The 14,683-nt window shown below is 50.7% G+C and overlaps 1 protein-coding gene across 5 annotated transcripts; it reads right to left on the bottom strand.

Annotated features, from left to right (window-relative positions):
* Window positions 1-3,604: 3,604 nt before the first annotated feature.
* On the bottom strand, window positions 3,605-14,651 carry THEG (theg spermatid protein). 5 transcript variants are annotated; one of them, XM_039516062.1, is made up of 8 exons: window positions 14,590-14,639; window positions 12,358-12,544; window positions 10,667-10,725; window positions 9,599-9,665; window positions 7,151-7,277; window positions 5,416-5,563; window positions 4,241-4,422; window positions 3,605-3,625 (listed from the first exon to the last, which is right to left on the bottom strand). In XM_039516062.1, the coding sequence occupies exons 2-8, from the start codon at window positions 12,450-12,452 to the stop codon at window positions 3,620-3,622; spliced, it is 684 nt and encodes a 227-aa protein (XP_039371996.1). In that variant the 5' UTR covers window positions 12,453-12,544; window positions 14,590-14,639; the 3' UTR covers window positions 3,605-3,619. The 5 variants fall into 5 exon arrangements, with proteins under 5 accessions (XP_039371996.1, XP_039371993.1, XP_039371992.1 ...); XM_039516059.1 differs by lacking the exon at window positions 3,605-3,625 and adding an exon at window positions 14,036-14,091 and having other exon boundaries at window positions 4,122-4,422; window positions 14,590-14,651; XM_039516058.1 differs by lacking the exon at window positions 3,605-3,625 and having other exon boundaries at window positions 4,122-4,422.
* Window positions 14,652-14,683: the final 32 nt, after the last annotated feature.

The raw sequence follows: 14,683 nt of genomic DNA, 5'->3' as shown, positions 1-14,683 counted from the left end.
AAGTGCGTTCGGATAAAGACTGGAGGCCTTTCTGGAGGTTATACTTTAGTCTAGCACAAGTTTTTGGCCTCAATACAGAAGTACCTGGATGAAATGTAATGGCTTGTGTTATCCAAGGAGTCAGACTAGATAATCTATGGTCCCTTCTGTGACTTAGACTCTATGATTAATAACAACCCAAAGAGACTGAGGTGGATCTGGAGGGCTGGGTGCATAACTGAAGTCTGAAGGGGCAGTTTTCAACGGCTGAAGACTTGGGGGTTGTTTGCAGTCTTGACAAGGGTTCTGTAGATAGTTGACAGGACCATGGGGCAGTTTACCTCATTAGGGAAAGGATAAAACGGGGGTATTTTATCAAAACAGTTAAGAGGTAGCAGCAGATTTTTAGATCATGTCCATCCCCTCTCTTACCCTAGCAGCACTGAGATTTAAACAGAAACAGCCTGTGAAAATAAGGTCAGAAAAAATTATCTTCCGAAGTTAGGGCCTAATCCTGGAAAATCCCCAGCGTCTTCCACTTCCAATGACTGCAATGAAAATTGAGCATTCTCAGCACCTTTCCCACGTGTAAGATGTCGTTCTAGTCAGTGGAGTACCCAAACCCAGGCCACTGGGCTGAGTGGAGTTTATTTTGCAGTGGCATCTCTGAAAATGCCACCTTCTTTGAACCAGAGTGGGCTTTACATTTGGAACAATTCACATTGAGAGAGGAGTCTGGCGCTTTCAGTCTTGTGGAATTGCTCTTCCTAGGGCCACCAGCTGGAGGACAGTGGGAGACCCTGAGCAGAGATCCAAGCTGGATTGTGGCGTTGCTGGGGGCTGGATACGAACACTCTAATTTTCTGTTATGGGACCATATTCGTCTCTGGTGCAGCTTCGCTGATTTTGGCCCGTGAATCTGAGTGACCTTTGGGCTACCATTTCGATTCAAACTTTGAAATTAATGAGTCCATTTCAAAAGGCCAGGATGAGCCTTAGAGGGCTCTAGAGGTATTAGCTGAGGGGTGTGGGAAATATTTTTATAGGTTGTTTTCTGGTAACGCAATATAGGTAGGCATTGTCCACAGACACAGGGAGACGCAAGGACTGTTCATAATCTTGCATTTTGTGTATATTTGTGAGTGTAAAAGTCTACCAGCACCATGGTGAGTGCAGATTTCTGATTTGCTAGCATTGTATACCCACTTTTCACTGGGGTAAAGGGCAGCAGAAGGTGCTATGCAGTGGAGAATCAAACCCCCGTCAGTTCTCTGACCTTACAATCTAAGGCCTTCTGTACATGAGAACATTGTTCCTGTTTAACTTCATCAGTTTTAGAAACAAGTTTAGTTAAATCAGTTTAACTATCTTGCTTGAACACTCTTCTTCCAGATGCCACATACCAAATCTACTGACCAATTCAAGCTACATCATTGCAAAACACTCTGAAACTCAGTGTGTCTTTGTTTAGACAAGTGCCAACATTTTCTAAAGCACCTAAGTGACATAAGTGCCTAAGTGTCATTGAAAGTCAATGTGACTTAGGTCCTAAATCACTTAAGCATTTCTGAAAACATTACCCAAGGCTTGAGGAGAACAATAACAACTATCCCTGGCTCTTAGATCTCAAAGGAGTATCATGGTGGTATCATTATCCCCATTCTACAGAGGAGGAAACTGAGGCCTGGGGTGGTGAAGTGACTTGCCCAGGGTAATCCATTAGGCCAGTGGCAGAGCCCTAGTCTCCATGCCAGCCATTAGGCCACATTGCAACAGGTGGGAGAGGAATACTAGCATAGTATGTACAATTTATATTTACACACTCTGTACATTTTTATACATAGAATATATTTTATTCTAAATATAGTCTACTTTAAAGTATTGGGAAAAGGATAATGGTTAATTGAACTAGAAGGAGAGCACAGAAGAGAGGGTAGTTGGGGTGCATATCTGAAGGATATTCCTATCTTAAGGTGACATGCTATTCAATGGTTTCTTGCGGTGGCCGTACTAGGAGTCAGCTGCCAGCTGTTACATAGACCCTTTAAGTTCTTTTTAATATGGTCATGACCTACAGACTTCCATGGCAAAACCATCCAATGCAATCAGTTCCTGTTTAATGCCATGCATTTCCAAGGCTTTCTGTAGCCAACGGGCCCTGCAAAGAGACCCCTGAATCCCTCTGTCACGGAGTCACCGGGGCGATGCTCTGGAACTACTCCATACGAAGCCAGCCAGGACTCTGGGGGAGCCTCCTCTATCTGAGCAGACTGTCTCCAGGGCAAGAAGCTTACGCAGCTTCGACCTTCCTGGGTCTGACCTCAGAACATTCAGCCTCCCCTTCCACACCGTGCGCTTCCTGCAGCGAGTCCACCCGGGCAGGGCTCCTGGAGAAGCCAGAGGGCCCTTCACCCCAACCCCGCAGTCAGATGTGACTCTCAGCCAGCGTAAAATGGAAGGTTTATTAGTCGACAGGAACACAGCATAGGACAGAACTTGTTAGCACAGAAATCCGTGTCTTCCAGCCAAGTCCATCTTGGGGGGAGGGGAGCCCAGAGACAGGGTTCTGGCCCTCCCTCTGCGCCCCAAGCCGGCTGACACTGATTTGCTTCCAGCTGCCTGGCCCCTGCCCTGCCTGTTGCTCCTCCTCCAGCCCTTGTCTCGCTTCCCAGAGCAAGAGTCACCTGGTCGCATCCCCCTCCTGGGTCCCAAGTTAAAGGGGTGGCCATAGCATCCATGCAGGGAGTAGCCCCGCCAAAGTCACACACCCTTATTCCCATCACCTAGACATTGGTGCAATGCACAGGGAAACTGAGGCACACACAGCATTCATGCAAAACAGTAAGACTCACATAGGTTCACGTACAACATAACAATGGAAAATCCCCACTTCGTCACACCCTCTGCGACTTACACTTGCAGCTAGATGGCCAAAGGAGTCTCCTCGCAAGGGGTGTATGAATAAGGAGCCAGCACTGCTGGGGCGTAGTGGACGAGACATCACTCTGCATTCGTCACCAATCTCGCCGTTTTCCGAAGGCTAGGAAAAGGGTTTTGTTCGGGCGAGTCCAGCGTTGCCACACACAATAAGGATTCAGCTCCCAAGATGTACTTACGGAAGCTTTATTAGCATTTAGTTATTACAGAAGGACTTCACGTCAGGCATCCCAGCCATCTGCTCCTTGTTCATTTTCACTCATGCGTTTGAACTCGGGAAGCAAAGCGTTATCAAGTGTTCCTGAAGTGAGGGTGGTGGCCCTTGAGCCAAGAGCTGGAGCACTTCAGCAGATCTTTATCCCGTGGCAGGGCAGATCTGTCTAGGTCTATTTGAAGGCCTCCACCAGATTACACACACTGTTTATTCAATAAAAAAACCGCACCCAATCCCGTCTTGCTTCCAAACACATTTCTAAAAGAATCGCTGCTTTCTCGCACTCCTGACCACGTTGTGTCTATGGGATTTTCACTGCAAAAGCAGAGGAGTCTGGATTTTGAAGCCAGATCACAGCTGGGGGGGACCTATTCCATTCTCTGAATTTAGCACCTTTTTCTCTTTGTGCTAGCTGGCATCTGCACGGTGGACTCGGACTGTGTCATCTGTGTCACACAGCACTGCTTCCACTCCTTGACTGATTGACCCCTAAACCTGCAAAGCACATGCAAGCTGGCTGTGCAAGCACACGGAGGGGGGAATACCCGTGCAAATAGACATTCACCTTTTGACATTTTCTCTTTCCAGGAATATTCTTGCAAACTAAATTTTGCTGGCACAAATGTTTGAATAGAAGGGGCTGTAGGTACCACGTGAGCGGATTCACAAGTTGTACTGCAATTAATACTCCTCTGCAGCGTTCACCCAGTTGTACCCGGGAGGTGGGTGCTGCGAGACACGATACTCCTCCTGCCACCCCAATGACAGCCCTGCCAGTTTTCACCTTGTATTTAATGACTGCAAAGCCAATAGCTGGGTTGGCATTCTCAGAATGTCTGTGCTTGGGGGTGGGGGAGACAGTGGGGGACTTCCACCCAACAATTCCCTTCCCCAGCCTGCGAGCAACTGCCATCAGTCATCACATGCAGCAACTTCCAGCCTCCAGCTACCTACCACGGTGGATCCTGAACACACGACACATGGGGCACCATGCCGAGCTGTGCTGCACAATGTTTAATGTGCAAGCCAAGTGCAGGAGAGCCCAAGAACTTACAACCTCTTTTTTCTTACTCTTTGAGGGATACTAAGTTCCCGCAGACGGGCACTCGCCTCTGCGTGCAGGGCAGCACTGGAGATCCGGTACGGGTTGTAGCCCTCAAAGATCTGTTTGCGGACCTTGGGTCGGGCGAGCTCAGAGAGCCTCGCGGACAGGACGGCATTCCTGGTGCCCGCAGACACGGCCCACCGGACTGGTTTGTCATGGAGATAGGACGGATGTTCTGTTTTCGGCCCTGCGAGAGCAGAGGGGAAAGAGAGCAAATGCTTCGTGTTTTAATCTGCGGCTCAACGCTGAGAAATTTCTTGAGGTTTTTGTATTCCGCTGGAATATATACTTTTAGTTAAGCTGATCCTAAGTGTCTCTAGCCCCTTCCTTGTGAGGATCTCAAGGCATTTTACAAACATTCATTCGTTAAGCTTCACAGCACCCCAGTGAGGCAGGTGTGTTACCCTTATTTTGTGGATGGAGGAATGGAGGCACTGAAGGGCCCAAGGCCACGCATTAACTCAGCTGCAGAGCTTGATTCTAGAACCTAGATCTTCTGTCCCCCCTCAGTTCTGTGCTCTAACCACTAGACAGTGCTCCTCACAACAGGAATAACACTCCGCACCGATATAGTGCATTCGTTCTACAGACGCTGACTAATCCAGCCTGAACGCGAGATGCAACATTTTAAAATGGGAAGGGATCGCTCAGTGGTTTGCGCATTGGCCTACTAAACCCACGGTTGATGAGTTCAATCCTTGAGGGGGCCATTTAGGGACTCTGGGGCAAAAATCTGCCTGGGGATTGGTCCTGCTTTGAGCAGGGGGGTTGGACTAGATACCTCCTGAGGTCCCTTCTCAACCCTGATATTCTATGAAAACCATTTGCCGTCAAGAGACACTGGCTAAGACCTGAGGGTGACGTGGGGAGGAGCTCTGCCATCTCCTGAGCAGAAGGGACTGGCTCTGATTTGGCTTCTGGGTTTGATCATTGGCAGCTTGTGACACAGGCAGCCCCTCCTCTGCCTCTCTGATTGAGGAGGGAAGGGATTCGGAGGAAGGCAGGAGAAGCTACACAGCCTTGGGAGGACACACAATGAGCTTTGTTTGGAAAGTTGGTTTCCCCAAGACCCAGATATTTCTCTAAAAGATTGATTTCTTTTGCTGCACAGCCCGAGCAGAAACGACCTGGAGGCGAAAGGCCTGTGACTGTCAACAAGGAGGGGAGGACGGTCTCTTACGGGCTAAGTATTCAGTCCTGGTGAATTGTGTGACGCTTCGTGGAGGCGCGGATGGGGCGTCCAGCTTGGCTGAGAAGTCCCGTTTCTTTGGTTTAGCCAGATGGGTAGTTCGTTCCCGGGCAGCAGCAGTCCTGGCTCCTTTGCTCACCTGAAACCACAATGCTTAGACTTAGGATCGGGTCAGGTTTGAATTCCTCCAGCTCCCCCGGCTGTCAATATTTTAAAGAAATGAAACTGTTCAGTCTTGCGTAGCATGACCTCGAACTTCCCTGATGGTGCACGGGGTGGCCATTTGGAATTGTATATCCTCAGCAGGGTCAGATCTCCAGGCTGAAACAACACTCAGCGCTCATCACTAGTGGTACAGGAAACTTTCACCAAGCAGTATAAGGCCTATGACATAGCCGTGGACAGTTCTGACTCCATCCAGCAGAAGGCAGTGCTGCGCGCGCACACACACACACACCCACCCACCTCCTGGGGCAGCTAGGAGACTCTATACCAAGCCAATGACTCACTGTGTGACAACAGGGAAGCAACTCAACTCAGACTGGAAACTGGGTAAAGGGAAAAATAAAGACAAAGAGAAGCAACTTCTTGCACAAACCAGGTGTTGCTTTAGCACCGAGTTTTCCAGAGGCACGAAAAAAAATGGAACATAAACACGAGCTGCAAGTTTCCAAGATTATAGTTACTTTGGGCAAACAGCAGCAGACGTCACATTAATGTAGCAGCTACCCCATGCATGTAACATGTGAAACTTTGCTATGCACGGATATGCTGACATGCCGCCTGCCATGTGTCCCTCTTCATGCCCCTTTCTTCCCCCCCGCTACCTCCCAAGATACCCCATACTTTCAAATCTGGTGCAAGTCAGCTGCAAAGGGGCTTGCTCAGAGACTTTCAGACATTACATGGAGATTATGTTTGCTTGGGGTTTATTTGTCAGCAAAGCATCATGTGTACCTGGGGCCCTGTAGAACTAATGACTGGTGGGCTGTGCTGTACGTCGCTCTTAACTGCTAATATGCTGTTCGTTATTAGGCCCTATGGCCCAATTCTCTTCCTACAGGATATGAAGGGCCTGATTCTTCCTTGCCTTGCATCTACCAGTGCAGAGCGAGTGCGAATCGCTACACCTAGCAGAGCAGCCCTGGTCCATCATTAGGGCTTCTAGATGCTACAGGAATACAAATACTACATCAGAAAGGGGACATGGCCTGGTCTTGGGAATGGGAGTCAGGAGATCTGGGTTCTCTTCCTGGTTTTGCTACAGACCCACAGGGACAGCTTGGACAAATGGCTTTGCCATTCTTTGCCTCAGTTTCCCCTTCCACCCCATTGTCTGAAAGCTCTTCCGGGCAGGGACCTTCTTTCACCATGTGTCTGTGCAGCTCCTAGTGCAGTCTCAGCTGGGGTCTCCCGGTGCTACAGTAATAGAAGTAGTTGGTGATACTAATAGTTTTACATCCACTTTGCACTGGTGCAAATGAATGTGCAAGGCAGAGACCAGCAGTGGATCAGGGCCATCATCATCAGTGGGAGTTACTCCTACCCTGCGGCAGGAGAATTGGAGACCGTAGAGGCTGATAGTCGAAAATGTTATGGCTGATGCAGGCAAACGGGGTAAAAACCCAACACACACGTACACAAATACCCTTGTTGTCAATAAGGAGTCACTGTCAAACACAAAGACAGGGAGGTGACAGACTCACGGCACCACTGATGTACGTACTCTGGTGTAGACAGGACGATCAGCTTCCCAGGCACTGTTGATGAGTTTCGGCTGCGCCAGCTCCTTCACCCTGGGGGAAGCCACAGCATGTTTGGAGGCAGCACTCACTGGCCATATTGGGAAGGACCTGTGTTCAGCAGAAGAGGGAAGGGGGGTGATTTGGTTAGGATCCATGAAGCAACACCACCCTGCATGTACGCACCACCTTCAAACTGCCGAGATCCCACAGTGCTTAGCAAACAAGACAGGGCACCTTTCACCCAGCTGCTGGAATGCAGCCACCTCTGGCTTGGAGTGAGGTAGCAATTTAACAGCACACAGCAACACTATACATGTCTCTAGGGCTGGAAGGGAAGAAGGATACTGTATCGGATTGAAGCAACAGGAGGAATCTAGGTCAATATCAGGCAAGAACTCTGAGGATCTAACACTCATCTCTTGTGAAATACCCTCTCCTCCCCTGGAGCTTTAGTGTTCCAAGCCGCAGGTCTGTTCTTCATGTGTAGTACCTCCAGCAGTGCAATACCCACTCCATGACTGCTTCATCCCGACCATCTGCCTCTTTTCTGCTGCCACCAGACATTAGACTCCCTCCACACTATGCTGGGGTGTCAGTTCCATACCTCACAAACCTGTGGAATCAGCATTTCCTGCAACCCCTCGGTGTTTTTGAGAGGTTACCCATACAACCACTGCACCAGGCCAATCCTGCTTAACTTGCAAGATCCAAAAGGCTCACAAGCCAAACGGGTACAGCTATAGGTGCTGCCTATGCTACAAAATCATGTGGACCTAAGTTAGGTCAACGTACAGCCATCGCAGGAACCGCTCCTTGTGTTAGCGGTTCGTGTCCTCACCAGGAGCGCTTGCAATGATTAACTGTCCACGTGGGGCATTCCGGGATGGCTTCTGAAAGGTAGCAACAGCCAGCATAAGCAATGCAGAGTCTACGCAGACGCTGCGTCGACCTAAGCACTACGCCTCTCGCGGAGGTGGAGTTATTAAGTCGGCGTAGCGGGCGAGATACGTTGGCAGGGGTAACATATTAGTGTAGATGCTTACAGAGTTGGGGTAACGTAAGCTGTCTTGCGTTCAGGGGCGGCTCCAGGCACCAATGCTCCAAGTGCATGCCTGGGGGGGCAAGCCGTGGGGGGTGGCCTGACGGTCACCGTGAGGGCGGCAGTCAGGCAGCCTTCGGCGATGCACCTGCAGGAGGTCAGCTGGTCCCACTGTTTCAGCGGTAATTCAGCGGCGGGAATGCCGAAGGTGCAGGAACGGTGGACCTCCCACAGGCGCACCACCGAATCTGCATTACCAGTGGACCTCTCACAGGCACACCACCGAATCCGCATTACCAGTGGACCTCCCGCAGGCGTGCCACCGAAAGCCGCCTGCCTGCTGTGCTTGGGGCAGCAAAATACATAGAGCCGCCCCTGCTTGCGTTGACCTAAGTCTGTAGTGTAGACCAGGGCTCAGTTTCATAAACTCCATGTTGAAGTTCCCATTAGCGGCTCAGCCAGAAACGGTCAAACTGACCATTTGAAATAACACCGGGTTACAAATTTAGCTGGTTTTTGGGTAGCAAATCATCCGTGACTCACCCCCAATTTCCATGCAGCGATCCATATCTGTCAGGTTTTGCCAAACTCTTTCAAAGCATCGTTGGGTATGTCTACACTTCGAGCTGGGGTCTGATCCCCGACTCAAGGAGCCATACCGGCGCTAGCTCGGCTTGAGCTAGCCTGCTAAAAATAGAGTGTGGTCGCAGCAGTGCAAGTGGTGGGAGGTACTCGCCACCCCGAATCCGGGTCTAGTATCTCAGATGGGTACCTGCGCCTTTCCCACCACTCAGGCGGCCATGGCTACGCTGCTATTTTTAGTGGACTAGCTCCATCAGAGCTAGCGTAGGTATGTCTCCTCAAGCCAGAAATTATGCCTTCCAGCTCAAAGCGTAGCCAGGTCCATTTTCACTGTGTTGGATGTTTCCTATGACTATCTGGTACTCCTGTTGGTGACCTCAAATCACCTGGCATTCTTTCTGCTTCCTGGATGGGTAGCTGAGTCTTCGTAAGCAGGGGAATAACAAATAATCCACTTTCCAGTTTGGATTTCCAGACTTGTAAAAGTTTGTGCTAAAATTCATGAAACTTTCAAGGTTCACCATCATCTAGCTATCTTATAGATTCATAGACTCTAGGATTGGAAGGGACCTCGAGAGGTCATCAAGTCCAGTCCTCTGCCCTCATGGACCAAAATCTGCCAATCTATGTACTTATACAGCCCATAACCACAGTAGCTGCCCAGAGACACATAATGAATAATATGGTCTCACAGCAAATCAAACTTGGGAGCTTTAATTCATGAAAATATTCATGGATCTGAATTTTAAAAACTATCCAACTGGATCTATGCATGACACAGAAATCATATTAGTCAATTTCTCCGCACCTGTTTTCTTCAGATCCTTGGTAGATCTTTTTGGATCGAGAAAGTTCTGCCTGTCGTGGCGTTAAGGCTGGGGAGGAAGGAAAGTCAACTGTGAACCATGACTGAGTCCCATCACCTTAGCTGTACAACATCCCATGAAAGACATGAATGCACTTTCTGCTGCCAGATGTTCTCTGCCTGGGCCAGCAGGGATTCGGGAGCAAGAGGGAGGAGGTTTATTCATGACACCAAGGGTCAGATTTTTGAAATAGCTGCATATGTTGAGTGCTGGGGACTCTTGGAAAACTGTCCATGACTGTGGCAGTTGAGCACTTGCGAATCCAGCACTAAACCCAGGCCATAAATATTAACACAAACACCCCTCTTCTGCTGACGAAAGAGCAGTCCTGATGGGCTCTGAAATGGACTTCTCTCTAGTCCTTAGCTGAAAGGATAGCGGCTTGTTGACTGAAGCCCTAGAAGATTGAGGACCGGGTCCTCAAAAGTGTTTTTAGGCGCCTAACGCCCACTGATTTCAGGGGGAGAAAATGACTCCTTACGCCATGTGATGCAAGCAAACATCTTGAAAGGCCACGTTGAACGTGCCTGCGTGACAACACTGGATTCCAGGTTGGATTCTTGAAGGCGCGATGCTCGAGGGGGGTGACATTAGGCAAAAAGAAGCGGGCTTCTCCCTAGCATTAGCCCACTGGGTTGATTCTGGCCACTGAGCATCCTAACAGCGGCTTGGCTGAACAGAGGCATCTGAAGTCAACTGCAAAGCTGAGATTAGACTCCAGTGGAAACAGACGTTGGCTCTTGGTTTTAAAATGCCGACAAGGGGTGCACCCCTTCACGAGTAATGCAGGATACGAGCCCAGGACACAGCCCACTCTCTGAGTAGTATGGGCCTGGTTTACTCTTCTGGGGCCTGGACTAAGAACAACTTATTTCTGAGGCCAGCAAACATCCGACACATGGTGCTGACTTTTGGACATGGCAGACTCCTGGATTTACCATTTAACCCGCTTTTAAATAATATAGACTCTCTGGTTAATTTCTCATCCTGCAGTAAAATGGTCATCTTACCCGGGACTGTGAACCTGTGAGTCTTCGAAGGCAATTTGTCCGTCCAGTATACGGAGATCCTGCAACAACAACCCAGTCAGTTTATTGGCAGCAAACATGAAATGTTATCCCCATTCTTCAGACCTTCTGAACCCAGGGGCGTGCAGAAGTGGGGGCAAGCAGGGGCACCCCAATAATCGTCAGGCGCACAGAACTCCTCCAGCGCCAGGGCTGCAGTGGTGAGGGTGAGGGAGAGCGAGCCCCTGCCGGGCCGGGGGCCGGGGGGCCCTGCTGGGGCGGGAAGGAAGAACAAACTCCTTCCGGGGCAGGGGGGGCACATTCTGTACCCCACAAAAGGGATCACAGTAAAATTTCTGTGCACGCCCGTCTCAGTCCAAGCTTCATCTAGGCCCTAATCCTGTTCCCAGTGAAGTCATCGGCAAAGAAAGTTCCCTTAGGTTTTAATGGGATCCTGCCTGAGCCGCTGGTTATGTATTTGGGCGGCGAGCCTGAGATTCAGCAGCCACACCACTATTTTTAGGAGATATCTCAAGCAGGGGTATGTCTGCCCCTGCTGGGAATGACACCTCCCAGCTGCTATGGGCACGTACACTTTGACAATAATTCATCGGACTTACGTGGGCACTTTCCCTCTCTACATCGCAAAGCACTTTACAAAGGTATGTGAGCACAATTAACCCCATTTTGCGGTGTGGAAACGGAGGGTCCGTCTATACTATTGTTAGCTCGGGTATTGCCCCTAACACGCCTTCTGTCCACACAGCTACACTGGGATAGCTGGCCCAGTTGGGGGTTTGGCTAGAGTCCAGATTTGTCTTCCACTCGGGCTGGTAACCCACCCAGGTTGCAGTGAGGACGTGAGCTGGTGCAGCACTCCAGTGCCGATAAGTCCTCCAGTGCCTTCCCACAATTCCCCTTGTGTGCCCAGAAGGACAGAGAAGTTCTCCCACAATTCACGGGGATTCGTAGAGCGGCTCAGCTCACTGCAGCACAGAGACCCGTGGGATGTGTCCCCAGAAATCCTAGCGACTCCCCTGGGGAGCGCAGAGCCAGTAACTCAGGTCGGGCTTTGCAGTGTGGCTGATCTCACCTGGGCACAGGTACCCTAAAGCACAGGGAGATGAAAAGATTTACATGTGGAAGAGCCACATCAGCCTGCACCCTGCAAAACAACTCAACTCTCTGTGCTGCTGATGGGCTCCAAAATTACCAAATAAGCTTTATAGGTAGGACACTTGGAATGGTCAAAGGGTACTGAGGAGTCTGGACGCCTGGGTCCTATTCCCAGCTGTGCCGTCGGCGTGTTATGTAGCCTAGAGGAAGTGACTTCACTTCTCTGTGCCATGGTTTCCCCATCAATAAAATGAGGTTAGTTAATAATCCTTACCGACCTTAAGTGGCTATGTAAGTGCCATGCATTATTATTTCATGCAAAGAGTAACAGACATAGAATATGCTGGTAACGGAAGCAGGATGTAAATGAACCCAAGAGTTGCCTAAAACCATATTTTGATCTCACCCGCACCAGACTGAATCCAGAGTCATTCCACTGCAGTCAAAGGAGCGACTCCAGATTTACGCTGGTGTACAGGATTGCAGAATCCGCTCCCTCGGTTTGTTTCTGGAGAAAGCAGGAAGATGCAGGGCCAAGATCACGCTTATGGTTAGGAACAGAGCAGAACTGCACTCACCTGTTGCAGATGATCTGGTGATTGACTTTTGGCCGGGCAAGGTAACTGATGCGTCTCTCCCTGGTGCTGTCCCATGCCTGGGCATGAGTTACCATAGCAATCGGCTTCTCGGGAAATGCTCCTGAGCTTAGTTCCCTTCCAGATGACGTGAAATGCTTCCAGGGCCCAGCTTCGTGTTACCGTATATCTGAGGGGACGATAAAGATGCTTTTGAATCAAAGACAACCACTTTGTGACTAAGGCCTGGTCTACACTGGGGGGCAGGGTCGAACTAAGGTACGCAACTTCAGCTATGCGAATAGCGTAGCTGAAGTCGAACTACCTTAGTTCGAACTACTTACCCGTCCTCACGGCGCGGGATCAACGTCCGTGGCTCCCCCATCAACTCCGCCACCGCCATTCACGGTGGTGGAGTTCCGGAGCCGACGGGAGCGCGTTCGGAGTTCGATATATCGCGTCTAGATGAGACGCGATATATCGAACTCCGAGAAATCGATTGCTACTGGCCGATATGGCGGGTAGTGAAGACGTACCCTAACACACCTGTGGGGTTTGCATGGGAATCTAAAGGCTCTCAGGGCCCGGTGTGTTCTGCTACCTTCAATCACCTTAAGTAGCCCCATGGAGTAACATGCAGTGCAATGAGAGGGTGACAGAATCAATAATAATAATAAATGTATTTTATTATATGTGTGTACAGCCCCTAGCACAATACAGCCCTGATCCATGACAGGACTCTCTAAGTCGGGGGTGGGTAAACTACGGCCCTGGGGCTGCATCCAGCCCTCGAGTGCCCGCTGGGGAGTGGGGTTGGGGGCTTGCCCCGCTCTGGCACTTCAGCCAGGGGGCAGGATTGGGGGCTTGCCCCACTCCGTGTGGCTCCCAGAAGCACTGGCATGTCCCCACTCTGGCTCCTATACATAGGGGCAGCCAAGGGGCTCTGCAAGCTGACCTTGCAGCGCCCAATGGCTGGGAACCATGGCCAATGGGAGCTGCAGGGGCAGCGCCTGTGGACAGGACAGCGTGCAGAGCCACCTAGCTGTGCCGCCGCATAGGAGCTGGAGGGGGGACATGCTGCTGTTTCTGGGAGCTGCTTGAGGTAACCACCACCCAGAGCCTGCACCCCGACCCCTTCCTGCACCCCAATCCCCTGCCCCAGTCCTGATCCCCCTCCTGGCTGCCGAACCCCTCGGTCCCAGCCCAGAGCACCCTCCTGCACCTCCAACCCCTCATCCCCAGCCCCACCCCAGAGCCTTCACCCCCCTTCCCCTCCCCCGCTGCACCCAACCCACTGCCCCAGCCGAGAGCCACCTCCCACACCCTGAACTCCTCATTTCCTCCCCATCCCCATTTCTGCATAACCCAGGCCAGAGAACTTTCTCAAACTAATTCCTAGGGCAGAGCTTTTAGACAAATATCCGCTTATTGTTATGTTATTATTAAACACTCTGTCTATTGTTTTGTTATATGTGTTTGTGCAGCCCCTGGCGCAAGACAGCCCCCAACAGCTTGTGGTGATCTCTAGGGGTCACTGCAAGACAAGGCAGATGATTACGCTGATCACATGGTCCTTCACTGCGCGCAGCTTTCGCTGAAATCAATAGCGATTTTTCCCCGGTTAAAGACCACAGAATGTGGCCCATTATTTGTTAATCTTCAGAGCCGATGCTGTAATTACCCAGCCTCTGTCCTACGAACGATATTTTCCTATCCGACTAATGCGGATTAAAAGGGCTAAAATACACAAGATTAAAACAACAATTACAGTCTTAGAGGGTCTGTCGGTAACACATGATTATGTCAATTTCAGGCCTCTCAAGCTGTGGCAGTTTCAGTGAGGGCGTCTTTCGCCTGCGAACCACCAGAGGGGAAGCCTTGAAATGCTGCCCTAAAAATCAATCCCATTGCCCGGGAGGCTGCTTGCTCCGCTAACCGTCAGGAGAACTTGAAGAGCAGGGGTGAAATCCTGGCCCCATTAATGGCAAAACTCCCACTGACTTCACTAGGGCCTGGGTTTCACCCCAGGTATCTAGAGGCTTCCCCGACTGTCTCCCCATCCCTGGGGGTGAATGGGGGGTCCGATGCATCTCCTCCCTCTGGAGTCCCACAAAGATCCTTGCTCCGATCTACAGGATGGTTTGCTATCACGCACCCCTTGCTCTGACTCCTTCCCCCACCCGGGCTGCCCACTTTCCCTTCCCTTGGTCCCGGCTGCTGCTCCCACCCACGTACCTGGCCTGGGTCCCCACATGGCATTCCTCCTCCATGGAACACACAGTGATGCAGACAGGCGGTTGCCGTGGGGAGGGGGATTGCGCCTTCTGTT

This window comes from Mauremys reevesii, linkage group 26, assembly GCF_016161935.1.
Source record: "Mauremys reevesii isolate NIE-2019 linkage group 26, ASM1616193v1, whole genome shotgun sequence".
In the NCBI taxonomy this organism is placed as follows: domain Eukaryota; kingdom Metazoa; phylum Chordata; order Testudines; family Geoemydidae; genus Mauremys; species Mauremys reevesii.
Note: the sequence above shows the minus strand (reverse complement) of the source record. Positions and strands in the feature narration are given on the sequence as shown.

Excerpts from the sequence above, each read along its gene's own strand:
- THEG (XM_039516059.1), bottom strand. The coding sequence starts at position 12,452 with ATGGTAACTCATGCCCAGGCATGGGACAGCACCAGGGAGAGACGCATC. Across the intron at positions 10,726-12,357 it reads CACCAGATCATCTGCAACAG|GATCTCCGTATACTGGACGG; the intron begins GTGAGTGCAGTT and ends TTGTTGTTGCAG. Across the intron at positions 5,564-7,150 it reads ATCGTCCTGTCTACACCAGA|GTGAGCAAAGGAGCCAGGAC; the intron begins GTACGTACATCA and ends TTGTGGTTTCAG.